The sequence below is a fragment of the Pristiophorus japonicus genome, chromosome 12 (assembly GCF_044704955.1).
Source record: "Pristiophorus japonicus isolate sPriJap1 chromosome 12, sPriJap1.hap1, whole genome shotgun sequence".
NCBI lineage: Eukaryota > Metazoa > Chordata > Chondrichthyes > Pristiophoridae > Pristiophorus > Pristiophorus japonicus.
The window spans coordinates 96,533,743-96,561,422 of record NC_091988.1 but is presented as its reverse complement, the minus strand read 5'-3'; the positions used below and the strand labels follow the sequence as shown (position 1 = coordinate 96,561,422).

At 44.9% G+C, this 27,680-nt stretch overlaps 1 protein-coding gene across 5 annotated transcripts; it reads left to right on the top strand.

The window, feature by feature from the left end:
* nicn1 (nicolin 1) lies at positions 1 to 26,799 on the top strand. 5 transcript variants are annotated; one of them, XM_070895771.1, is made up of 7 exons: positions 64 to 154; positions 1,770 to 1,906; positions 5,046 to 5,231; positions 14,647 to 14,766; positions 23,476 to 23,535; positions 25,681 to 25,785; positions 26,551 to 26,799. In XM_070895771.1, the coding sequence occupies exons 2-7, from the start codon at positions 1,775 to 1,777 to the stop codon at positions 26,590 to 26,592; spliced, it is 645 nt and encodes a 214-aa protein (XP_070751872.1). In that variant the 5' UTR covers positions 64 to 154; positions 1,770 to 1,774; the 3' UTR covers positions 26,593 to 26,799. The 5 variants fall into 5 exon arrangements, with proteins under 5 accessions (XP_070751873.1, XP_070751872.1, XP_070751875.1 ...); XM_070895772.1 differs by lacking the exon at positions 1,770 to 1,906 and having other exon boundaries at positions 1 to 154; XM_070895774.1 differs by lacking the exon at positions 14,647 to 14,766.
* Positions 26,800 to 27,680: the final 881 nt, after the last annotated feature.

The following is a 27,680-nucleotide window of genomic DNA, read 5'->3' as shown; positions in this document are numbered from 1 at the left end:
CCCGGCCCCGCCTCCTCCCGGCACGTCATCGGTCGCCATGGTGGCGCTGCGCTTTCCAGGCCCCGGATGTGTGGGTGAGGAACCTGCCTTTTCCTCACTTACAACGGGACAGCAATTGTCAGCATTGGTTCGGGAATTAGGGCCCGCCGCTGAGGTATGTTTTCCCATGTCCTGTGATTTGTTAAATATTATAAACACTGGTGGAATTGTGTGAGTGTTCAACCCAGGCTGGGCAGCTTCAAATGATCATTTTCAGCATTTTGTCTCATTTTAGATAAAGTGTATTATTATTTTGTTGAAGGTTTCACCATTCGAGCTGCAGTATATCAATATCTGAGATATGAAACATTAGAACATTCTTGCCCAGTTATTGCATGAAGGGCTATGGTTACATGAGGTACTAAAGCCCCAATATCCACATCCAATCCCACTTCCCAGCAAAAACAAAGCCCCCCTTCCTTTCTCATTGTTCCCTATCCCGTGTAGTGAGGGAAACTACACTCAATTTCAAATGCATCTTACAAGCTGTTCTGGATGTAATAATTGTAGGGGTCAGTTTGCCTCATTTGATAGAAGGTTTTGGGTCCAAGACCCACTTTATGAATTAAGCCTATAATCCAGGTTAACATTGCAGTGCAGCAGGACTTCAAATGTGAGGCATCACATCTGAGCATGATGCTCTGTGCATTCAATGCCGTATACAAGATGATCCCTGCATGGTTATTAGAGTAAGGTCCCAGATTTCCCCGTTCCCCCTTAGTTTACTCACACTGAGACCAGTGGCATTGTGCCCCACTGCTGCCCTAACTGAGACCTGCCTAAAGCTCGTTAGCATCCGGCAATTTGAAAATAGACCTGGAGTGACCTCAAGAGAAAGTGTCAGCCGTGGCTCCTTTGGGAGCACCCTCGTCTCTGAGTCAAAAGGGCATGGGTCAAGTCCGACTCCAGAGACTTGTGCACAAAAAAAATCTAGCCTAATACTCCAGTGCAGTGCTGAGGGAGTGCTACACTGTCAATGGTGCCATCTTTCAGGTGAGATGTTAAACTGGTGCCCTGTCTGTCCCCTCCTGTGGATGTAAAAGATCCTATTTTGAAAAAGAGCAGGGAGTCATCCCCAGTTTACAAGCCAATATTTATCCTAAAATGGACATTACTGTTTGTGGGACCTTGCTGTGTGCAAATTGGCTGCCGTGTTGCCTACATTACAACAGTAACTACACTTCAAAAAGTACTCCATTGGCCATATAGTGCTTTGGGATGTCTAATGGTCATTCAAGGCTATATAAATACAAGTCTTTTTTTTAAAAAGAGAAAAATAGCTTTTAAAAAGTGAGCAAGAGACAAAGAACTGAATTGCTTCCCAATGCTATCATTCCAATACCGTGGCTAATTTATTGGCAGTATAATGAAATATCACTGCAGTAGGCATATTTTTTGTAGAAGGTGATGCTGGAAATTTTGATATTTAATACTGGGAATGATTAGAGTACCCTAACAGATTTACGTTGAGTACAGAAATTTGAACTTGCCAAAATTGTAAATTAAGTTACAATTGAGGCAATCTTTTTTTGTAGCATTTATTTTCCTGCTCCACTATCTCTAGCATGCTTTGTAGATACAATAATCGATAGAGTTTCCTAAAATGCGAGAGGTTTAGAATTCCCATAATGAAGTTCTACCAACTCGAGGGGTTTGAAATATTTAGGCAATCTTCCATTATTCCACTGGCAAATGGTTATGTCTAACACCAATCTCCTTTATACACACAGCTAAAATGGCAGACGACAGTATTGCATGTATAATCAAAAGTCCGATTGCGCTACAGGCTGGGGATATGAAAACAGACTCAGCAAAACCCGGAGTGTTTGTAATCGAGGTGACTTTTCCACGGGAGAGAATCATTAATGTATGTGAGTCTTGTGCCTCTCAATCGTATTAATTATTAAAGGGAAAACTGAAAATGGAAATATCCATGGTTTTATAAATCATATTAAAGTATTTAATCAGCATATTGTATTCAAATATCTTAAGTTGTAGTTTCAATGATTATCTGAAAACCTGGCCAAATGACAGATGTGCACAAAAGCTTGGTGAAAGATGTAGGTTTTAATGAGAGTCTTGAGGAGAGAGATGCTGAGTGGTTTAGGAGGACATTTTAAAGCATGGGGACTCGGCAGCTGAAGTCACAGCTGTCAATGGTGGGGCGAATGTAGGGGGAGATATACAAAGGCCAGAGTCAGAGGAGCAGAGAGTTCAGGAAAGAGGGGCTTGCAGGGCTGAATGAGGTTACAGAAATGGGAAGAGATTTAAACATGATGAGAATTTTAAATGTGAGTCAATGTAGCGAAGACGAGGTGGAGACAGGCAATGGAAGTTTGTGATGGAGAAGCTATGGGGTTCAGAAGCTCAGATTGGAGTCAAATAGGACACCGAAGTTGCAAACAGTCTAGTTCAAGCTGAGACAGTGGCCAGGGAGGGGGATGGAGTCAGTGACAAGGGAACGGGGATCGTGGCGGGGACTGGAGACAGTGGCTTCAATCCTCTCAATGTTTAGCTGAAGGAAATTGTGCTCATCCCGGACTGGATGTTGGACAAGCATTCTGATAACACAGAGCTGGTGGAGACTTCGAGTGAGGTGGTGGAGCTATCTCTTATCAACAATAACTTGTATTTATATAGTGCGTTTAACGTTGTAAAATGTCCCAAGGTGCTGCACAGGAGTCTTATCAGTCAAAAAAATAAACAACACCAAGCCACTTAAGGAGAAATTAAGGGAGATGGCCAAAAGTTTGGTCAAAGAGGTAGGTTTTAAGGAGTGTTTTAAAGGAGGAAAGGGAGGGGCGGAGAGGTTTGGGCAGGGAATTCCAGAGCTTAGGGCCGAGGCAACAGAAGGCACAGCCACCAATGATTGAGTAATTATAATCAGGGATGCTCAAGAGTGCAGACATCTCTGGAGTGGGTGTGGGGCTGGAAGAGATTACAGAGATAGGGAGGAGCGAGGCCATGGAGAGATTTGAAAACAAGGATGAGAATTTTGAAATCGAGGCATTACTTAGCCAGGAACCAATGTAGGTCAACGAGCACAGGGGTACTGGGTGAACGGGACTTGGTGTGAGTTAGGACATGGGCAGCAAGTTTTAGATGACAAGTTTACGCAGGGTAGAACATGGGAGGCCATCCAGGAATTGGAATAGTCAAGTCTAACAAAGGCATGGATGAGGGTTTCAGCAGCGGATGAGCTGAGGCAAGGGCAGCGACATGCAACGTTACGGAGGTGAAAATAGGTGGTCTTAGTTATGCCATGGATATGTGGTCAGAAGCTCATTTCAGGGTCAAGTATGACACCAAGGTTGCGAACAATGTGGTTCAACCTCAGACAGATATTAGGGAGAGGGATGGAGTCAGTGGCTAGGGAATGGAGTTTGTGATGGGGATCAAAAACAATGGCTTTGGTCTTCCAAATATTTAATTGGAGAAAATTTCTGCTCATCCAGAACTGGATATCAACAAGCAGGAAGGTATTTCTGGAGATGCTCACACTACAGTCGGATAGGTAAACGTAGAATCAAGAGGGGGCAGTCCCATCGACCTGGACAATGGAGGAGAGTTGTTGGAGGAAGATGGTATGGTCAACTGAGCCAAAGACTGCAGAGTGGTTGAGTAGAACACCGGGGGAATAATACACCATAGTCACAGTCTCAGAGAATGTCATTCGTGACTTTGGTTGGGACCGTTTTGTTGCTCTAAACTACCGTTGCACACTAATGTGTAAGCTCTGTGAGATCTGACAGAAGAGACCTGTCCGTGACCACAACAAACACGCTGGGTACAGGTATATTGTAAATAAGCACAACAGATTTTATTAAGTGGTTTACTTCCAGTACAAAGTAATAATACTTAACAAGGCCTTAGTTGACACCTCAACGGAAGCCCACTGAGTGACTGCAGTGCTGTCTCTTGCTGTGTTCTGTTGACTGTTGTCCTCCTCCAGTCTTCCTCTGTGTTTGCGCTGCTTCCAGAGTTCAATAGTGCTATTCTTATACCTTTTTCCTCCCATTCAAATGTTGTAAAAGTCTGCAACTGTTGAAGCCTTACAATACATCATTCTAAGTCTTCTGCCTTTGACCTTCTTTGTTATCTCTATCCTCCCTCCCTTTCTGTAGAATGAATCACTTCTCCGAGAACTATTATACAGACAACTTTACACACACTTCATTATTAAGCTTGGCTTTGCAAAATTAGCATAAGAAATGGTGAATGCTGCATACCTTTATCTTAATATTCTGGCCTTGATCATTCTACTTCGACATGAAGCTTGTATCAGCAGTTTCAAAAATGGTTAACATAATAATGGCTCAATTTACCATCACGCTTTACTTTAAAATGGTTAACATAAGCTTACATGCATTTAGTTAATGTTATATAATAGTTAAACCAAAGCATTATTAAAACACTATCAGAACATGCAGATAAGTTTCATCTTACAAATGCCAACTGTTTCAAAAAGCATATTGGTAAAATTTTTGAAGCTTGTTAAATGGTCAATCTTCTCAGCTGGGAATTGAAGGCGAGGAACAGTAAATTTTTTTTTTTTTAAAAAGACAAACGTTTAACTACGAGTGCATTGAAACAAAAGGCTGACCTCTATCCCATACGTCTCTGCCATTAGGGGTGACATCCTCGCCCAGTCCAACTCTGTTGTTGGGAGAACGCTATCTTTTAATGCGGAGCGGATCTATTCTGTCACATTTGTTTGTAATGTGGTTGAATTGTAAGCTGTATATTTTAGTTATATACTTGTAACATCTAACCTGTTGCTGCAGGCAGAGTGAATACATTGTTTGACCAATTCACTTTGATATGCTCCTTTTCTCTCAAATATTTTTAAACTCTTCCAAATTTATCATGTTTAGCTTCTGTCAAAATGTCCTGTCATTTGTTTTAATTGTCTTTTTTAGAACTTTTCCTCCTTCGTTTGAAGAACTTGTGATGTCCCCCATTCAGCTGACTCTTAACCTTATGTTGTATTACTCTTCACTGACCAGCTTCAGAAAATCACATTTAAGAATTATTACACTGCTTTCTTAACGGTACGTCTTCAACGCCGAGTGACCGTGGAGTCTGACAGGAAGCTGTTGAAGTGGAAGACCTGCCTGAGGAATATGTGCCTGATGCCCAATCCCCACACTGAGAACGGAGCACAGGACTACTTTTCCATCTATAGACATCAGGTGAGGTTTGACTCGAACTAAGTTTGTTTCAACAGACTGACTGTTATTGTTTCATCTTAACTCTTTAATACTCGAGCTACTGCACATCAGAGGTTGGATAAATCCACAATTGGTTGCCAGTGCTATGTTTCAACCTTAATCTCCAACTGTAGCAATATTTTCAATTTCCCAAACTAACCTTCTTTGTAGCATCACTGAATGATTTTATCAATTTTGTGCCAAATTATGGGCAGTATTGTGCAGTGACCCCACACCCACTAGGCATTAGATTGAGGCTACCTAAACACGTTTGACTTTAGACTCTTGGAGCTAAAAATTCGGTTGCTGAGTGCCACTGGTGCCGTGAAGCACTTGCCGCCAGAGCACCGCGCTGTTAGTGCCTCCCGGTAACTTCAGTGTAGGTTTACCGGCGGCGCTGGCAGTCAGCGCTGCGCACTCTAGCACCACCCACTTGGTGAGGTCAATGCGTGTGCAACGCCCCGTTAGTACCACGGCCGCAAACCTGCCTTAGCGCCTTGTGTTAATCGCGACAGAGGAATAGCGTTCCTAAACCTCCCGGGACGATAAGGAAATGGTTCAGCAGGTGGATAGTTATAAAGTGAGGTTTGTGAAATTTACATTGTTATTTCGCATTTATTTTACTTTGTTTACTGTTTACGAGTGTTGAAATGACCTCCCTTGCATTTATTTTCACTATTCAGGTGGGCCAACCTCTCCTTTAGGCGCTAGAATTCCAGTTTGCTAGCGCCTGAATTTCAGCAGCATCCCGTGATATCGCCCTAAAAATCAGGGTTAGCGTCCTAAGAGGGGCCCTTAACGTTGCACTCCCATCTTGGGGCGCTAATAGTGAATATCCCGGTTGGAGGCGGTAAACATCGGCCGTCAGTGTCACCCCCTCAAATTTTTCCCCATACAGTTCGACAATGAAGTAGATTAGGGACAGACCCTGAGGAGGTGCACAGAATAAACCAGAAATTCCTAACCCAGCGATCCTAACTTTCCCTGCTTTTAGTGCCTTTGAGTTGGTTTGCAAGCAAAGCAAAATATTTCATTGTAATCTGTTGAGTCACTACAGGACATATTTAAAACCAATCTAATCCAAGCAGCTCCACTGGGTAACCAGGTGTAAGGATATCTCAAATGGTAAGTCCCATGGAACAAAAAAGGCAACGGTACATTCGACAAGGCAGGTGATCTTTACCATGTTACAGTTTTACTGGGTATTTTATGGAACTAGTTTCGCTCTCCACTGTTAAACAGTGGTTCTCTTAATCAGACCTTGTCCCCTATGTTCGAGAAGCTGTACCTTTTCTGTAATCTTCCCTTGCAGGGTCTTGTGACTCAGACAGGCAATTACCCTATTTACAGTAATCTGTTGCTGGATTAGACACAATCTCCCACTGCAACACGATACCTACTTTGGAATAGTGGATATTAAACTGAAACCAGGTTTTACAGCCGAGATCTAATAGATTTATTTGCAGTTAATTCGAGATCAAAAGTATACAATTTGATTAATACTGTAAATACAATCGATAAATATGCTGACATTGCAAAAAGTCTAATAGGTCAATTACCCTTTCTAAGAACTCCCAGTACAACCATTAAAGAAATATGATTGCTCATTTCTAAAGACGAAGTCCCGCTTACTGACACGGTGAATTCAATCTGTTCAGTCTTGTTAAACTTTCTGTACCAATGTGTCATACAATGTCCTGTCCCTCAAGTAGGGAACAACTGTTTAACTGAAACAAATTAATTTCTTAACTTATTAATTCTTCTCAAGTTGCATTTTTCAGACAAATATATTACATTCACATTTACCAACCATCTGCGTTTGGATTGGACAACTTTTTGGACCCCTGCCCACACTGCGCTCATGTAGAAGCAGTGAGACAGTCTGCATCCACTGAGCAAATAAAAGCACTCGATTAAAAATAAACAACTGATATCGTTTGAACAGAACTTCCATTGTTGGTGTTTGGTCTGTGCTGGCTGGTGTCCACAGCAACCTTACTGAAATCAAGAGCTCATCGTACGAAATTGCAACTGCAAATCCCTTTCCAATAGCAATCCTCGAGAAAGATGTTTGGTATCATGGCTGGTGACAAAACGTCAGAGGGTTAACATTTCTATAGAGAGTTACTAATCACACTTGGAGTATGTTAACTTGTATTGGTCACTGCCTGCAAAAAGGTACAAGTGAATTGAAAGACCATCTATGGTGTGACATGGATTAGATCCTAGAGATTAGAACAGAAGCTCAGAGTCTGATTTGTTTTCATCAGTATAAAGATTCTCGAGATAATTTGACAATCTGGAAAAAATATGAAACCCTATATTACATTTGAATTAAAGATCTGAATCTCTTATTAAGATGGAGAGTGACAAAGTTAATTCAGAAACTAGGGTCCTGAACTTAAGGAAAGGTAACTTTGACGGTATGAGGCGCGAATTGACTAGATTAGACTGGCAAATAATGCTTAAAGGGTTGACGGTGGATAGACAATGGCAAACATTTAAAGATCACATGGATGAACTTCAACAATCGTACATCCCTGTCTGGAGTAACAATAAAACGGGGAAGGTGGCTCAACCGTGGCTAACAAGGGAAATTAAGGATCGTATTAAATCCAAGGAAGAGGCATATAAATTAGCCATAAAAAGCAGCAAACTTGAGGACTGGGAGAAATGTAGAATTCAGCAGAGGAGGACAAAGAGTTTAATTAAGAGGGGGAAAATAGAGTACGAGAGGAAGCTTGCCGGGAACATAAAAACTGACTGCAAAAGCTTCTATAGATATGTGAAGAGAAAAAGATTGGTGAAGACTAACGTAGGTCCTTTGCAGTCGGATTTGGGTGAATTTATAATGGGGAACAAAGAAATGGCAGACCAATTGAACAAATACTTTGGTTCTGTCTTCACAAAGGAAGACACAAGTAACTAGGATGTACTAGGGGACCGAGGGTCTCGTGAGAAGGAGGAACTGAAGGATATCCTTATTAGGCGGCAAATTGTGTTGGGGAAATTGATGGGATTGAAGGCCGATAAATCCCTAGGGCCTGATAGTCTACATCCCAGAGTACTTAAGGAAGTGGCCCTAGAAATAGTGGATGCATTGGTGATCATTTTCCAACAGTCTATCGACTCTGGATCAGTTCCTATGGACTGGAGGGTTGCTAATGTAACAGTACTTTTTAAAAAAGGAGGGAGAGAGAAAACGGGTAATTATAGACTGGATAGCCTGACATCAGTAGTGGGGAAAATGTTGGAATCAATCATTAAGGATGAAATAGCAGCGCATTTGGAAAGCAGTGACAGGATTGGTCCAAGTCAGCATGGATTTATGAAGGGGAAATCATGCTTGACAAATCTTCTGGAATTTTTTGAGGATGTAACTAGTAGAGTGGACAAGGGAGAACCAGTGGATGTGGTGTATTTGGACTTTCAAAAGGCTTTTGGTAAGGTTATTATTGGGGGCAATGTACTGACGTGCATAGAGAATTGGTTGGCAGACAGGAAGCAGAGAGTCGGGATAAACGGGTCCTTTTCAGAATGGCAGGCAGTGACTAGTGGAGTGCTGCAGGGCTCAGTGCTGGGACCCCAGCTCTTTACAATACATATTAATGATTTAAATGATGGAATTGAGTGTAATATCTCCAAGTTTGCAGATGACACTAAACTGGGTGGCGGTGTGAGCTGTGAGGAGGACGCTAAGAGGCTGTAGGGTGACTTGGACAGGTTAGGCGAGTAGGCAAATACATGGCAGATGCAACATTGGGGCCAAGTTTCAGCCTGAGTTCCTCCTGTTTTTTTGGAGCAACTGGTTTAGAATGGAGTATCTTAGAAATTTGAATTCTCAGCATTTAGTTTGCTCCAGTTCTAGTCAGTTAGAACAGTTTCACTTTGGAACAGATTTTTTTTTCAAAAGTGGGCGTGTACCCAGCCACTTACGCCTGTTTTCAAAGTTTCGTCAGTGAAAACTTACTCCAAACTAACTTAGAATGGAGTAAGTGAAGATTTTTGTACGTTTGAAAAAACCTTGTCTACACTTTAGAAAATCAGGCGTAGGTTACAAATTCGGCGTAGGGAAAGGTGGGGGGGGGGCTAGGGTTTAAAGGGAAGTTTACAAACATTAAACACTTCAGTTTTACAAATAAAGAGCCATCATCAATAATAAATGATAAATACATCAATAAATCAACCAATAAATCAATCAAAAAAATTAATAAAAAATAAAAAAAATTTTAAAATCCATAAATAAAACATTTTTACTTACCGACTGCAGCACCGGGAGTCCTCCAACAGCATGCTGGGACGTCCCCCCCAGTGTGTCTCTGTCAGTGTCTCTATCTCTCTGTCTGTTTGTGTGTGTGCCTCACTCTCTGTCTGTCTGTTTCTGACAGCGAGGGGAGGGGGAGAAGTGGGAGGGGAGGGGAGGAGAGGAGGATGAGGAGGGGGGGAGGGGAGGGAAGGTGGAGGGGGGAGGAGAGGAGGAGGGGGGTGGAGGGGGAGGATGGGGTGGAGGGGGAGGATGGGGTGGGGAGGAGTGGGGGTGGGGATGAGGAGGAGGAGCGTGGGTGGGGTGGGGAGGGGAGGAGTAGGGGTGGGGAGGAGGAGATGGGGTGGGGTGGGGAGGAGGATGGGGAGGTTGGGGGGAGATAGGGGGGTGGGGTGGGGAGGAGGGGTGGGGTAGGGTGGAGATGGGGGGGGGGGTAGGGTGGAGATGGGAGGAGGAGAGGGGGTGGGGTGGGGAGGAGAGGGGGTGGGGTGGGGAGGAGGGATGGGGTAGGGTGGAGATGGGGGGGGTGGGGTGGAGATGGGAGGAGGAGAGGGGGTGGGGTGGAGATGGGGGAGGTGGGGTGAGGAGGAGGAGGAGGAGGGAGGGAGAGAGAGAGAGAGGATGGAGGGAGGGGAGGAGGGAGGGAGGGAGAGAAGGAGGCTGAACGGCCGGGCCCAAGACTTCGGGCTGGATTTACAGGTAGGTGGCGTCAGGCCTTGGGGGGAGGGGAGGAGAGAGTCACGGGGGGTGGGTGGAGAGAGAGTCGCGGGGGGGGGGACACGGAGGTCGGGTCGCCGGGGGGAAGCAGAGGTCGAGTCGCCGGGGCGGGGGGTGAGGAGCGGGGGTCGGGTGGGAGGAGCCTTATCCAAGCAGCCTCCATGAGGCCATACGGCCAGGGCTAGGAGCTGCGTGCTTCGGGCCCCTCCCACAGTTTTGGGCGCCTGGAGCTACTGCACATGCGCGTCCACTGTAGCGCGCATGTGCAGAGGTCCCGGCACTGTTTTCAGCGCAGGGACCTGGCTTCGCCCCCCCCACAGCTCGTGCTGCGCCACGCCCAGCTCCAGAGGACTTGCAGGGAGCCGGAGAATAGGTAAGTTTTTTTGTGGCGCGAGAAACAGGCGTCCATGTCTGGTGCGGCCCGAAACTCGGGCCCATAATGTGGATAAATGTGAGATTATCCACTTTGGGGGCAAAAACACGAAGGCAGAATATTATCTGAATGGCGGCAGATTGGGAAAAGGGGAGGTGCAGCAAGACCTGGGTCTCATGGTTCATCAGTCATTGAAAGTTGGCATGCAGGTACAGCAGGCGGTGAAGAAGGTAAATGATATGTTAGCCTTCATAGCAAGGTGATTGGAGTATAGGAGCAGGGAAGTCTTACTGCAGTTGTACAGGGCCTTGGTGAGGCCTCACCTGGAATATTGTGTTCAGTTTTGGTCTCCTAATCTGAGGAAGGACGTTCTTGATTTTGAGGGAGTGCAGCGAAGGTTCACCAGACTGATTCCAGGGATGGCTGGACTGACATATGAGGAGAGACTGGATCAACTGGGCCTTTATACACTGGAGTTTAGAAGGATGAGAGTGGATCTCATAGAAACATAAAATTCTGACGGGACTGGACAGGTTAGATGCAGGAAGAATGTTCCCGATGTTGGAGAAGTCCAGAACCAGGGGACACAGTCTTAGGATAAGGGGTAAGCCATTTAGGACTGAGATGAGGAGAAACTTCTTCACTCAGAGTTGTTAACCTGTGGAATTCCCTACTGCAGAGAGTTGTTGATGCCAGTTCATTGGATATATTCAAGAGGGAGTTAGATATGGCCCTTATGACTAAGGGGATCGAGAGGTATGGAGAGAAAGCAGGAAAGGGGTACTGAGGGAAGGATCAGCCATGATCTTATTGAATGGCGATGCAGGCTCGAAGGGCCGAATGGCCTACTCCTGCACCTATTTTCTATGTTTCTATGTTTATTTTTAAATGACTTGAGAATGTTTAAACCCATCAAGGTGCAGCATGGCACCCAGTGTTATTTTAAACACTTGGAGGTCAGTCATAGCACGGGACAAATGCAAACGAAAGCTCCCTGTGGATTGGTTTCTATACTGCCTGGATCCATTTTAAAACAACAGTACACATGTGAATTAATACACACTTGTTGCTTACAACTTCAGAAAAACAACTATTTTGCTGAGTTTAATAACTTCCCCAACAACTGAAAAAATCAGTACAAGCGAACAACAGCAAAATACACACATACAAAGAAGGACAGGAAAAGACAAACTTCTCCATCGAGACTGTCCCATCCCAGCATGGTGTAACTTAAACACGCCATCAGCCCCCAACACCTTCCCGAGAATCGCTTTCTTGATCTGTAAGGGAGAATAGAAACATACGCCCCAAGTTTCCACCATATTTGCTCCTGATTTTTAGGAGCAACTGGTGTAGAACGGAGTATCTTAGAAATCGGAATTCTCGTCATTTAGTTTGCTCCAGTTCTAGTCAGTTAGAACAGTTTCACTTTGGAACAGAATTTTTTTCAAAAGGGGGCGTGTCTGGCCACTTACGCCTGTTTTCAAAGTTTCGTCAGTGAAAACTTACTCCAAACTAACTTAGAATGGAGTAAGTGAAGATTTTTGTATGCTCAAAAAAACCTTGTCTACACTTTAGAAAATCAGGCGTAGGTTACAAATCAGGCGTAGGGAATGGCGGGGGGGGGGGGTTTAAAGGGAAGTTTACAAACATTAAACACTTCAGTTTTACAAATAAAGAGCCATCATCAATAATAAATGATAAATACATAAATAAATCAACCAATAAATCAAAAAAAATTAATAAATAATATATTTTTTAAATCAATAAATAAAACATTTTCTACTTACCGACTGCAGCACCGGGAGCCCTCCAACAGCGTGCTGGGATGCCCCTCCCCCCCCCCCCCCCCCCAGTGTGTCTCTGTCAGTGTCTCTATCTCTCTGTATGTCTGTGTGTGTCTCTCATTCTCTGTCTGTCAGTGTCTGTGTTTCTGACAGCGAGAGGGGGGGAGCAGAGGGAGGGATAGGGGGGTAAGGAGATTGGGAAGAAGATGGGAGGGGGGGGGGGAAGGAGAAGGGTGGGGGGAAGGAGATTGGGCGGGGGATGGAAATGAGAAGGGGGAGGGAGGCTGAACGGGCCGGGCCCGAGACTTCGGGCAGGGCCCGTCCCCAGCACCAGATTTACAGGTAGGTGGCGTTGGTTCGGGTCGGGGGGAACGTGGGTGAGGGGGTGGTGGGAGGGAGGGAGGGAGGTCGGTTCGGTTCGGGTCGGGGGGAGGGAGGGAGAGGGCGGTCAGGTCGGGGGGAGGGAGGTCAGGTCGGATCCAGTCCGGGGGCGGGGGGAGCGGGAGTCGGGTCGGGTCCGGAGGCGGGGAGGGGAGCGGGAGTCAGGTCGGTGTCGGGTCCGGTCTGGAGGCGGGAAGCGCGAGTCGAGTTGGGTCGGGAGGAGCTGGCCGTGGGAGGAGCCTTATTCACACAGCCCCAGTGAGGCCATTCGGCCAGGGCTAGGGGCTGCGTGCTTCGGCCCCTCCCTCCAGTTTTGGGCGCCTGGAGCTACTGCACTTGCGCGCCCACTATAGCGCGCATGTGCAGAGGTCCCGGCACTGTTTTTCAGCGCAGGGACCTGGCTCCGCCCCCTACAGCTCCTGCTGTGCTGCGCCGAGGGCCAGAGGACCTGCAGGGAGCTGGAGAATCTGGAGGTTTTTTTTAGGCGCACTTTGTGGCTCGAAAAACAGATATCCAGGTCGGGACTGCGCTGTTCTAGGCGCGGCTCGAAACTTGGGCCCATAGAATCCACTCTAGGCCTCTCATAATTTTATACACCTAAATTAAATCTCCCCTCAGCCTCCTCTGTTGCAAGGAAAACAACCCCAGCCTGTCCAATCTTTCCTCATAGCTAAAGTTTTCCAGCAACATCCTCTTAAATCTCCTCTGCACCCATTCTAGTGCAAACACATCCTTCCTGTAATGTGGTGACCAGAACTGCACGCAGTACGCAAGCTGTGGTCTAATTAATGTTGTGTACAGTTCTAGCATAACTTCCTTGCTCTTGTATTATATGCCTCGGATAATAAAGGAAAGAATCCCCTATGTCTTTTTAATTACCTTATCGAGCTGCTACCTTTAAGGATCTGTGGATATATACACCAAGGTCCCTCTGATCCTCCACATCTCTGTATCCTCCCATTTATTGTGTATTCCCTTGCCTTGTTGCTCCTCCCTAAATGCATTACCTCACACTATTCCAGATTGAATTCCATTTGCCACGTTTCTGCCTAACTGACCAGTTTATCGATACCTTCCTGCAGTCTGCAGCCTTCCTCCTCACTGTCAACCACATGACCAATTTTTGTATCATCTGCAAATTTCTTTAACTTGCCCCCTACATTTAAGTCCAAATCATTAATATATACTACAAAAAGTAAGGGACTGAGTACTGAGCCCTGTGGATCCCCACTGGAAACAGCCTTCCAGTCATAAAAGCTCCCCTCAACCATTACCCTTTGCTTCCTGCCACTGAGACAATTCTGGGTCCAATTTGCCACTCTCCCTTGGATCCCATGGGCTTTTACTTTTTTGATTAGCCTACTATGTGGGGCCTTGTCAAAATCCTTGCTAAAATCCTTGTAAACTTTGAAAATGCACTGCCCTCATCGTCGCTCCTTGTTACCTCTTCAAAGAACTCAATCAAGTTCGTCAGACACGACCTTCCCTTAACAAATTCATGCTGACTGACCTTGATTAATCTGTGTCTTTCTAAATGAAGGTTTATACTGTCCCTCAGAAGGTGTGAGCAGCTCCGCTAGCCTGTTAATGGCCAAAAGGTTTGGCTCCTCTAGTGATGGGCTGCTTTGTGTTTTTGTTGTTCTCCGAGGCAGAGGCTGAAAACACCTCTTTGGTGATGGATTTTGCTCCAACTTTCGAAGTTTGCTGCCAACTTTGGAGCTGCTATTGACAGCAAATGGGCAATGTAAGTGCATTGCTAGTGTGCGCCAGCATGTCATTCGAATGTCTCTGCTGCAGTAAGATAATAGGATTTTGTTGGGCGTTTGTGTGCAAGTTGTAAATTGACTGACGACATAAATTGGCCTTAAACTGTAGATGCTGTTTGAACCAGATGATGTAATGACAGTGCGCCTGATCCTGCGGCAGCCGTCTCCAGTTTGGCTGAACTTTACAGTGGAAGACATCAAAGTGTATGAGTGTGACCACGACAAGGATGTAAGTATCAGTTCTGCGTATCTCTTAAGACAGCCACAAGAGAAATATTTAAAACCTGTCTTTCAGACAACATAACATAAAATTGTAACCCATATAATATGTTGATTCATGACAATTTAAGTGACAAAAGATAAATACAATTTATGTAATTTGATCCCAGGAAATGCTTTCTCACACCCTGACATAGTGACTGTCTAATATTTAACTGAAAGTTAACATGCTGGTACAGCAAGCAATTAGGAAAACAAATGGTATGTCAGCCTTTATTACGAAGGGATTAGAGTGCAGGAGTAAAGAAGTCTTACTACAATTATATAGGGCCTTGGTGAGACCACACCTGAATAATGTGTACAATTTTGGTCTCCTTACCTGAGGAAGGATATCCTTGCCTTTAGAGGAAGTGTAACAAAGGTTCGCCAGACTTGATTCCTCAGATGGGAGGGTTATCCGATGAGGAGAGACTAGGCCTGTATTCTCCAGAGTTTAGAAGAATGAGAGATGATCTCACTGAAACATAAAATTCTTACAGGGCTTGACAGGGTAGATGCTAGGAGGATGTTTCCCCTAGCTCGGAAGTCTAGAAGTAGATGTCACAGTCTCAGAATAAGGGGTCAGCCATTTCGGACTGAGATGAGGAGAAATTTCTTCACTCAAATGGTTGTGAATCTTCGGAATTCTCTACCCCAGAGAGCTGGGGATGCTCAGTTGTTGAGTATATTCAAGACAGAGAGTGATAGTTTTTTTTAGATACTAATGGAATCGAGGGATACGGGGAGAATGCGGGAAGGTGGAGTTGAGGTAGAAGATCAGCCATGATCCCCTTCTCCAATTCTTGTATTCTATTCTCACACCTCAGCTCGAGAACCAGCACATATCAGTTCCTATCATGGGCTCACGAAAAGAAAAAGTTTCAGGACCTTTGCGTTATATCATAATGCATCAACCAACAACTAAATAATGTGTATGTGCCGCCTTGGGTTAAGAAATTGAACCAAGTTGCAGTCACACTTCCATAAAAACAGAAAATACTGGAAATGCACACACTAGAAATGCAAAGCTAGCCTTTCCACCATCTACAAGGCACAAGTCAGGATGGTATACTTTCCACTTTCCTGGATGAGTGCAGCTCCAATAACACTCGAAGTGTAACATCATCCAGGACAAAGCAGCTACTTGATTGGCACCCCATCCACTATCTTAAACATTCACTCCCTCCACCGGTGCACAGTGGCTGCAGTGTGTACCATCTACAAGATGCACTGCAGCAACTCGCAACGGTTTCTTCGACAACACCTTCAAAACCCACGACCTCTGCCACCTTGAAGGACAAGGGCAGCAGGCGCATGGGACGCCACTACCTGCAAGTTCCCCTTCAAGTCACACACCATCCTGATTTGGAAATATATCTGCGTTCCTTCATCGTCGCTGGTCAAAATCCTGGAACTCCCTCTTTAACAGCACTGTGGGAGTACCTTCACCACAAAGACTGCAGTGGTTCAAGAAGGCAGCTCACCACCACCGGGTCAAGGGCAATTGGGGATTGGCAATAAATGCTGATCCTGCCAACGACACCCACAGCCCGGGAATGAAAAAAAAATCTGAAAATAAATACAAACCTTAAAGAACTGGAGACAAGTAACTCAAGAGTGCCCCTTCATTGCACCGAGAAACATTGAGGGAGAGTGGAGTACAAAAAATAAAAGTCGAGAGTCAGATAGATACTATTATAAAGAGACAAATAGTGATTTTAATAGTCTGCCGTTAGTCATTTTACAAAGCTGATAAGAAGTGCAAAGGTGACATTCAAAAGTCAAATTATGAAACGACAGAAAGGTAAAAGATGAGATAAACAGCTCCAAAATTGAAGAGTATAAACATAGAAAATAAGTGCACAAGTAGGCCATTCGGCCCTTTGAGCCTGCACCACCATTCAATAAGATCATAGCTGATCATTCACCTCAGTACCACTTTCCTGCTTTCTCTCCATACCCCTTGATCCCTTTAGCCGTAAGGGCCATATCTAACTCCCTCTTGAATATATCCAATGAACTGGCATCAACAACTCTCTGCAGTAGGGAATTCCACAGGTTAACAACTCTGAGTGAAGAAGTTTCTCCTCATCACAGTCCTAAATGGCTTACCCCTTATCCTAAGACTATGTCCCCTGGTTCTGGACTTCCCCAATATCGGGAACATTCTTCCTGCATCTAACCTGTCCAGTCCCGTCAGAATTTTATATGTTTCTATGAGATTCCCTGTCATCTTTCTAAACTCCATTGAATACAGGCCCAGTCGATCCAGGCTCTCCTCATATGTCAGTCCTGCCATCCCAGGAATCAGTCTGGTGAACCTTCGCTGCACACCCTCAAAAGCAAGAACATTCTTCCTCAGATTAGGAGACCAAAACTGAACACAATATTCCAGGTGTGGCCTCACCAAGGCCCTGTACAACTGCAGTAAGACCTCCGTGTTCATATACTCAAAACCCCCAGCCAACATACCATTTGCCGCCTTCACCGCCTGCTGTACCTGCATGCCAACTTTCAATGACTGATGTACCATGACACCCAGGTCTCGTTTCACCTCTCCTTTTCCTAATCTGCCGCCATTCAGATAATATTCTGCCTTCGTGTTTTTGCCACCAAAGTGGATAACCTCACATTTATCCACATTATACTGCATCTGTCATGCGTTTGCCCACTCACCTAACCTGTCCAAGTCACCCTGCAGCCTTTTAGCATCCTCCTCACAGATCACATTGTCTCCCAGCTTAGTGTCATCTGCAAACTTGGAGATTCCCTCATCCAAATCATTCATGTATATTGTAAATAGCTGGGGTCCCAGCACTGAACCCTGCGGCACCCTACTAGTCACTGCCTGCCATTCTGAAAAGGGCCCGTTTATCCCGACTCTCTGCTTCCTGTCTGCCAACAAGTTCTCTATCCACGTCAGTACATTACTCCCAATACCATGTGCTTTAATTTTGCAACCAATCTCTTGTGTGGGACCTTGTTAAAAGCCTTTTGAAAGTCCAAATACACCACATCCACTGGTTCTCCCTTGTCCACTCTACCAGTTACGTCCTCAAAAAATTCTAGAAGATTTGTCAAGCAGGATTTTCCTTTCATAAATCCATGCTGACTTGGACCATTCCCGTCACTGCTTTCCAAATGTGCTGCTATTTCATCTTTAATAATTGATTCCAACATTTTCCCCACTACTGATGTCAGGCTAATAATTACCTGTTTTCACTCCCTCCTTTCTTAAAAAGTGGTGTTACATTAGCTCCTTCCAGTCCATAGGAACCGATCCAGAGTCGATAGACTGTTGGAAAATTATCACCAATGCACCCACTATTTCTAGGGCTACTTCCTTAAGTAGTCTGGGATGTAGACTATCAGGCCCCGGGGCTTTATCAGCCTTCAATCCCATCCATTTCCCGAACAGAATTTCCTGCCTAATAAGGATTTCCTTCAGTTCCTCCTTCTCACTAGACCCTCGGTCCCCTCGTATTTCCGGAAGATTATTTATGTCTTCCTTCGTGAAGACAGAACAAAAGTATTTGTTTAACTGGTCCGCCATTTCTTTGTTCCCCATTATAAATTCACCTGAGTCTGACTGCAAGGGACCTATGTTTGTTTACACTAATCTTTTTCTCTTCACATATCTATAGAAGTTTTTGCAGTCAGTTTTTATGTTGCCAGCAAGCTTCCTTTCATACTCTATTTTCCCCCTCCTAATTAAACCCTTTGTCCTCCTCTGCTGTGTTACAAAATTCTCCCAGTCCTCAGGTTTGCTGCTTTTTCTGGCCAATTTATATGCCTCTTCCTTGGATTTAACACTATCCTTAATTTCCCTTCTTAGGCACGGTTGAGCCACCTTCCCCATTTTATTTTTACTCCAGATAGGGATGTACAATTGTTGTGTTCATCCATGTGATCTTTAAACGTTTGCCATTGCCTATCCACCATCAACCCTTTAAGTATCACTCGCCAGTCTATTTTCGCCAATTCACGTCTCATACCATCGAAGTTACCTTTCCTTAAGTTCAGGACCCTAGTCTCTGAATTAACTGTGTCACTCTCCATCTTAATAAAGAATTCTACCATATTATGGTCACTCTTCCCCAAGGGGCCTCGCACACAAGATTGTTAATTAGTCCTTTCTCATTACACATCACCCAGTCTAGAATGGCCAGCCCTCTAGTGATTTATGAATAGGCAAATAGCTACATTCTGATGTTGCTGAAGTTTAGACTGGAGGACTGCGCGAAGTTTAGACTGGAGGACTGCGCGAAGTTTAGACTGGAGGACAGCGCGGAGTTTAGACTGGAGGACAGCGCGGAGTTTAGACTGGAGGACTGCGCGGAGTTTAGACTGGAGGACTGCGCGGAGTTTAGACTGGAGGACTGCGCGGAGTTTAGACTGGAGGACTGCGCGGAGTTTAGACTGGAGGACTGCGCGGAGTTTAGACTGGAGGACTGCGCGGAGTTTAGACTGGAGGACTGCGCGGAGTTTAGACTGGAGGACTGCGCGGAGTTTAGACTGGAGGACTGCGCGGAGTTTAGACTGGAGGACTGCGCGGAGTTTAGACTGGAGGACTGCGCGGAGTTTAGACTGGAGGACTGCGCGGAGTTTAGACTGGAGGACTGCGCGGAGTTTAGACTGGAGGATTGTGAATTTCCAAGGGGAATGATGAGATCCTGGCCTAGAATTTCTGATTGTAGCCCCGCCAGGGTTACGGTCGGCACTACAAATGGAAAACTTGGCCGACTGTTCCTGAAGCTTGGGTTGAGGCTGGCTGGAGCAGTGTCAGAGGCCAGACCAACAAGGTTGGAGTGAAAATGGGAGAGGGGGCTTTCAGACATAATGGAGATGCTTTTGGACTTCCCAATATACAGTAACTACATAAGAACATAAGAAATAGGAGCAGGAGTAGGCCATACGGCCCCTCAAGCCTGCTCCGCATTTAATACAATCGTGACTGATCCAATCATGGACTCGGGTCCACTTCCCTGCCCGCTCCCCATAACGCCTTATTCCCTTATCGGTTAAGAAACTCTGTGCAGTACTTGCAGCACAAGCTGTGTAGTTCATGACACTTTGCACAGCAATTTGTTAAACCTAGATGTAATTTTTTTCCCCACAATCCCAGGGAAGCCTTGCATGCACAGTGCAGATCAGTAAATCTGCTGAGCTGCCAACAGTATTCAGTTCCGTGCTGGTTGAATGCAAGCTCTTGGAAAATCTCACCAATAATACCACATTTATAGGGGTAGACAGGAACTTCGAGAGAAGAAAATGGCTGAATCATCACCATTTTTATGACTGTCAAAAATTTAATAATTACAAATTAAATAAAACATACCTTGCATTTTCACAAAATTGACTCCATAGTACATTCCCAGCAGATTCCAACAGTGAACTTACCATAGTGGGCTAACGTAGTCAATGTCAGCTTAGTGACTTTAGTCCTGGTTCCAATTAAAATACCTGTAGTTTAAAAAAGAAATACGGTCATCGTAGCATGTTGATTCATGCACAGTTTTCTTTTAAACTGCGCTGTGTTTTTCAATCACATCAAAAGGAATCAAATCCTCAGCAGGTCTTGTGAAAGTAACAGCTGAGATAAAAGCAGATGCCAGGCATTCTGGCTGCTGCCATCTTTTCTCCCCGCTGTCAACTAGAAGATAAATAGGAGCAGGAGTAGGCCATTTGACCCTTTGAGTCTGTTCCACCATTCAATCAGATCATGGCTGTAAGGAGTTTACCCGTCCTGCTGCAGATAGGTTTTGCGGGTCTGCCAACAAGTGTATTACATTGATATGTGTTGGGTTAGTAAGGCCTAATTTGTGGAACAGAAATTGCGCCGAAAACTTACCTCGCGATTCTCCGATATCTGTAGACCTGTTTCCAGCTTGGCGCGGTGCAGCAGGAGCTGCTGGGGGCGGAGCTACAGCCCTGCGCCAAAAACAGTGCCGGCAGCTGCACGCGTGTGTAGTAGCTCCTGGCCCTCCCAGCGCGTCCTGTCTCCGAGCGACGACCCTATCCCTGACCGAATGGACGTCGCCCCTATTCCGGGCCGAGTGGCCTGACAGCCCTTACCTCTTCCGCGGCGCCCCGCCCTACATCTCCTGGGGGCGGGCCCCGCCAGAACTGCTCGGCAGTGGCGGGGCCCGCCCGCCCGGCCTCTCGCTGGGGACGGGCCCGTCGAGCAGGTTGTTGAAGGACTCCCGGTGCTGCAGTAGGTGAGTAGAAACTTTTAGTTTTTTATTTATTGATTTTTTGATTTATTTTTATTAATTTTTGATTTGATTTATTGATTTATTTATCATTTATTATTGATGGCTCTTTATTTGTAAAAATGAGGTGTTTAATGCTTGTAAAATCCTCTAACTTCCGCCCCCCTCATCTCTCGTTCTCTGCGCTTAATTTATAAAGTGTAGGCAAGGTTTTTCTCAGTGTATAAAAATCTACACTTACTCCATTCTAAGTTAGTTTGGAGTAAGTTTTTGCTGCCTAAACTTGCAAAACAGGCTTAAGTGGCTGGTAATGCCTCCTTTTGGAAAAAAAAAACTGTTCTAAAACGAAACTATTCTAACTGACTAGAATTGGAGCAAACTGAATGTCGAGAATTGCAATTTCTAAGATACTCGATTCTAAACTAGTTGTTCAAAAAAAATAGGAGCAACTCAAGCTAAAACTTGAGCCCAGAGAGTCTTTCCACTTGTGGAAGAGCAAAGTTAGAGGCCATCAATATAAGATAGTCACCAATAAATCAAATAGGGAATTCAGAAGAAACTTCTTTACCCAGAGAGTGGTGAGAATGTGGAACTCGCTACCACAGGGCGTGCTTGAGACGAATAGTATAGATAAACATATGAGGGAGAAAGGAAGAGAGGGTTATGCTGATAGAATTAGATGAGGAAGGATAGGAGGAGGCTCAAGTGGATCATAAACACCAGGATGGACCGGTTGGGCTGAAAACCTGTTTATGTGCTGTATATTCTACGTAATCCGGGATAGATCTGGTCTCATCTGTGATGCAATTAGACTAGCAATCATAATTTAGACAGTTGGTTGGCTCAAAAACAGCCCTTAAGTAGCGAGAGTCAGGAAAAAGTAGGTAAAGGGTTTAAAACATTATTCAGGTGGGAAGGATAGGAACAGGAGATGGGCATTTTGCCCTCGAGCCTGGTCCGCCATTCAATGAGATCATGGCTGATCTGTGACCTAACTCCATATATCCGCCTTTGCCCCACATCCCTTAAAAATCTTTGGTTAACAGAAATCTATCAATCTCCGATTTAAAATTAACGTTGATCTAGCATTCGCAGAAGAGTTCCAAACTTCTATCATCCTTTGCGTGTAGAAGTGTTTCCTAATGTCACTCCTGAAAGGTCTGATCAGATAGGATAGATACGGTAGAATAATATAAAATAATAGTTAGAAAACAGAAATTTGCCGAATGCCTCGGTATCATGCTGGGCCATACAGACCACAAGTTACACTCTGGAACTCATTGTCGATGCTGTAGTTGGGCTTAGTATTTTTGGGCCAGTGAAGGGGAGGAAGAAAAGCATCGCTACTGCTCATTACTCTCCGTGACCCTTGCTGGAATACGTGTGTTTGCATGTTGGATGGGAACTGATTAGGCTCGGCTGTGATGCCTGCCACGCTCGTACGGTCTGCTGACTGGTCATTTTCAAGGCTCACAGATGAAGAATGGCCATCTGGGTGAAGACTATCTGAGCCTGTGGAACTGTACCCTAAGGAGTTGTACTCTGTTTATAAGAGTCAATCGGCTAGAATTTCAGTTGTCAGCAAACAGTAGTTTTACGCCAAAATGACCGTTTTCACTGCACTACCATTTTTAGGCCTAAATTTCGGCCTTTATGTCCAGGTGTGCATCGGTAAAGTCGGTTTTGCACGAGGATTCGCGGCGCAAACCACGAGTTTCGGTAACTTTAATCCAGGGCCGATGGCACTGCAAGAGAGGCCTTGGGAGGGGGATGGGGGGGAAACAATAAAAACTAAAATAGAAAAAAACATTCACAAAACCCTTGCCTACTAAATCGCTGAAAAATAATTTAAAAATAAAAACTTTAACTTACCTTTTTTTCAGGTCTTCATACTTACCGCTGCTGGCTGGGCTGCACCGATAGGTTTGACCTGTCGGTATTCTGGGTATGGCGAACAGTGACGAAAGTCCGACGGTAACGCAATCCGCGGCGTTACATCTCTCCCCGGTCGTACGTGGAAGCAACGCCGCAAAAAAGTGCCCGAAGATCCTGCAGACCGGGTTTTCGCCGTGGAGGGTCAAATCGCGGCAAAAAATACAGTCGCAAACTTGGCGAAATTCTGTGATAGGGGAATAAAATTGGGAGAAAGACAGATAACAATGGGAAGGAAGAAAAATGAAGATGACGATCGCACAGAATTGAAATTTAAAAAAAAAAATTATTTTGTGTTCTACCTGTGGTTTATGTGCACTTTCATTCTATTGGGTTAATATTCCAATTATAAAACCAGTTTCAGTAACTATGATTGTAACATTGTTTATTTCAGTGATACATGCATAAAGCAAAAACAGCAATGGACCTGGGGAATTCCTTGGATCTGTCAGAAGTTAAGGGTTAAAGGTGTGCAGCCCAAATAAATACAGTCAGTATTTCTTTAATAACCGGTTGTAACTATTTCTATTTTACAGAAGGTGCAGGGACCATGGCTTTCTCAGCTCACTCCCGAGCGACCTTTGAACTTGAGTGACGTGAGTATGATGCAGATTTTTTTACAGCTGCAACTACGACGGGTCCATTCAGCTTCGGAAAGAGAAAAGGGTCTCCACCCAAAAGGCTAAGCTGCTGCTCCTCTATTCAGATGTTCCTGAATCCCCAAATGTATTTATCCGTTTACTGTTGCCTATAAATGAATGTCGGTTATCATCCAGTTGAAGGTGAAGTTACTCGTGTTACCTTGTTCTCCTTCACTTCCGCGGCTGGCGTCGTTTGTCGTGAATCCTTGTAGTACCATCAATGCTGAGACTGTGCTGGAACTCAGGCTGCATTTCATTCCCACACACAGTTATCAAAGCTCAGTGCAGCCAGTAGAGATTTATCTTGCTGTTCCAGTCCATGCTCAGCCACATGGTACGTTCCCCCATTCAGTCAGTTTAGAAGGGCAGCATGTAACTTACCCATATGGACCAGAAGGTCCCAGGTTTGATTCCTGGTCTGCGGCAAGTTAATTGATTTCAAGCTGGGCCATCAATTGTCATTACAATTGGTCTCACCAACCCTGGGCTAGGAGAGGAAAATGAGCCAATGTTCTCGGCTTTTGATTGGAAATTGTCCTGTGGAAGTCGAGCTCTGCTGTGATGCTGCAATTAGCCCGCCAGCATTCACGACAAAAGACTTGTGTGTGAATCGTGGCCACTCTGGAAACTGACCGACAGTGGAGCCATACCACGGCAAAGGGGCATTAGCTTCAGAAGAGTTGGTGAGGGGGAAACAAACAACATGCTGAATTCCTATCAATAAAGCAGAATGTCAAGAGAAGTGCTTTCTATTTGACTTGCTCTTTGATGTCCATGTACAGCATATTCCTCTTCATTTGGTTGGTTAATTCAAATTATCTGTTCATTTGAACTGAACTCGTGCTTTTGTGCTGTTTCATTTAAATTTCATAATTCAAGTCACTGGACTTTGAATATACAGGAATAGACTAAATCTATAAATAAAAATGTTTGACCATATTGGCCACAGTCCCAAGGTCACAAGTGAGCAATTGTAAGAAAAAAAATGGAATGCCAGTTATTTTGTGCTTTTTTTAAAACCTTGAGACAAGAGGGAGAAAGCAAGAGTTGTTAATCTGGAGAAACTTCCAACAACAAACAATAATTAACTTCTAATTGACTTCTGGACTTGTTTAGACAACTACCTCAGAGTGACTTTCTGAGCACTGGTCTTAAGTGGATGAGGTTAGCAGCTAAACGTCACTGAAGGAATTGTGCTCCAAACCTCACTCTACGCTTGAGCAATGCCAAGGAAGATCAGCTAGTACGATCTTAAATGCCTTGTGCCTAGTTTCTCACATTTGCTTCCTGTGTCAGGACTTTATGCCTGGGTATTGTTTTTAACAGTTAGATATTTTATGCTGTCCTTTATACTTCTGTTTAGTGCTCCTAACAGTCAGCTCCTGCAGCCATGTCTCCTAGCTCAGTTTTTGTAGGTGGTACTGTAGATAAGTTTATTTCACTGTTGATTTAAAATTTTATTTCCAGGGCCATGTAACTACATCAGGTAACATTAAAAAAAAAAAATGCAACTTTATCTTTTAAGAAATAAATGATATAACCCACCGACCTCATTCGCCCTTCTCCATGCCCCATATCACCCACCTGCCCTCAGGCCATCTCACATCACTGTTTCCACTTCTTGTTCTGCACCACTTTCCCAGCACTAAGCTGGGAACAGTCAAATTTATTTGTAAAACGTTTATTGCTATAGATTATAGGAGACATGGGAACAGGAGAAGGCTATCCAACCCCTCAACCCTGTTCCACCATTCTATTGGATCATAGCTGATCTGGTGTAATTGAATGCGGGATGAGCAGAAAAGAGGGGAATTAAAAGGGTGACGGCGGAGAGAGGGAAAGGGGTTGTGGGAGGAATGCAAAAGGAAAGAAGTCATTGATGCAATGGGAACGAGAGTGGTGGGAAGGAAGGGGGAAGAAAGGAAACGAGGAGTTAGTGGCAGCACTGAGGGGGTGAGAAGAATGTTATTGTGAACTGAGGGGCCATGGTAAATAATAGTGTCACCATGAAACTGGAGAGAGTACAAGCAGGACTGTGGAGGATAAGGTGCAGTCACTGCACTTTGTTCACTTTCTTCAACTATCCATGTCCTTTAACAGGGACTCCCGGATCCAGAGGTTGTGGCTTCCAGTGTTCAGCAGATGTGGGTGTTAACTGAAATGGTCCGGAACAATCCATCAACTGCACGTGTCGGTCGGTTTGATGTAAGTGTCAGTATCTGGCTCTTGGTGTAGTTTACAAACGGGCAGAATGGAAAGTGGGACCCCTTTCTACCCCGCGAGGCTGGCCACGGTGTCAAACGGGGCGGAAGTTAAAGGGGAGGGCACCAGTGCCCACGCCACCATGTTAGATGTTTTGCCACCTCTCTGGTTGGCTGCATTACCGATTACTTTGCGTGGTCCGGTTTTAGGTGCCGTGCTGGAGGCCCTAGTGGGCGCCATCATAGGCCTTGCAGACTGCTCACTGTGAAGGGGAGGGGCGTTGAAGCGTGCCCACTACACGGAGCATCTGCGTAGCGCTGCAGTACTCTGCCCAGTAGCGGCTCGGGACCCGTCCCTAAAGGAACTGGAGCATGTGAGATTGCGCTCCACTTTGAGGAGCACTGAATTCAAGTAAGCAGCAAGGGCGGGACATCTGCAACGGGCGCAGGAAGTCCCAGCCCCAGCAGGTTACCCTGACCAATCGGGGCGCAGGGCAATTTTGGACACCTTGTGTGTGGATGTCAGCGGAAGACAGGATTAGAATATGCTATGATAGCCTCTACAGTCCACCAGCTTGCCATGCTCACTGTCCAGACTCGTACATGAAGAATGCCACGGGCAAAGTACAGGAAGATGATTCACACCTGTAGAACTGTAGTTCAGGAAAGAAGGAAGGATTGTTGAAAGAGAAAAAAGGCAATGAATTGAAATGCATTCAGAACATGAAGGAGTCAGTCTCACCAGGCATTGCTTATGTCCTGCCCACAGGTGGATGGTTCCTACGATGTCAACCTGCTATCCTACACCTGATTGGTCCATCTTGTAGGACTGTTCCTGCTGGGAGATGGGAGGATTCAGAGCACCTAGTTTGTGACTGCGTGCAGGTCGACATGAAAAGTACTTGATGCCCCAAACTAGTTTTCTGCTATTTGAGCTCATTTCAAACTGTTACTGTATTAACTTCACTTGCGTTTTATATGTACAAAGTTAATAAACGTAATGCACTGTTATTGTAAACGTGTTGTAGTAGAAAGAGCCCTTATTAAGCTTTGCAAGTTTTTCAAATTAGTTGGACCCAAAATCTGGAGCCAGATTTCCTGTTTCTGTAAAAAACCAAATGTAATGATGAAGTGAACATGTGCCTCTTTAATAGTGCTGTACAGTCCTGGGAGACTGGGGCTCTTAGCAGCTGCATAGTGGTGTGCAAAATAAACATTACTTTTTAGTTGCCATTGAACTACCTTCAAAAAATAGAAGGAAAAGTAACCAATAGATCAGAAAAACTTGCAAAGAATGAGCAAAGGAGTGAATGCGTGAGTAACCCTACACTCCAACTAACGAATATATGTGACTTTGGAGGGAGGCATAACGCTACCACCACTCTTGCCTTCAGTGGCTCCAGGATGATCAGGGCTGGGAACTCAACATCCAAGGGTATTCAACATTCAGGAAGGATAGAATAAAAGGAAAAGGAGGTGGGGTAGCATTGCTGGTTAAGGAGGAGATTAAGGCAATAGTTAGGAAGGACATTAGCTTGGATGATGTGGAATCTATATGGGTAGAGCTGCAGAACACCAAAGGGCAAAAAACGTTAGTGGGAGTTGTGTACAGACCTCCAAACAGTAGTAGTGATGTTCGGGAGGGCATCCAACAGGAAATTAGGGGTGCTTGCAATAAAGGTACAGCAGTTATAATGGGTGACTTTAATATGCACATAGATTGGGCTAGCCAAACTGGAAGCAATACGGTGGAGGAGGATTTCCTGGAGTGCATAAGGGATGGTTTTTTAGACCAATATGTCGAGGAACCAACTAGGGGGGAGGCCATCTTAGACTGGGTGTTATGTAATGAGAGAGGATTAATTAGCAATCTCGTTGTGCGAGGCCCCTTGGGGAAGA

Bases quoted from the DNA above. Each gene is read 5' to 3' on its own strand.
- nicn1 (XM_070895771.1), top strand. From the start codon at position 1,775: ATGGCAGACGACAGTATTGCATGTATAATCAAAAGTCCGATTGCGCTA. The intron at 1,907-5,045 runs GTATGTGAGTCT...TTCACTGACCAG, and splicing joins CACGGGAGAGAATCATTAAT to CTTCAGAAAATCACATTTAA. The intron at 14,767-23,475 runs GTAAGTATCAGT...TCTATTTTACAG, and splicing joins AGTGTGACCACGACAAGGAT to AAGGTGCAGGGACCATGGCT.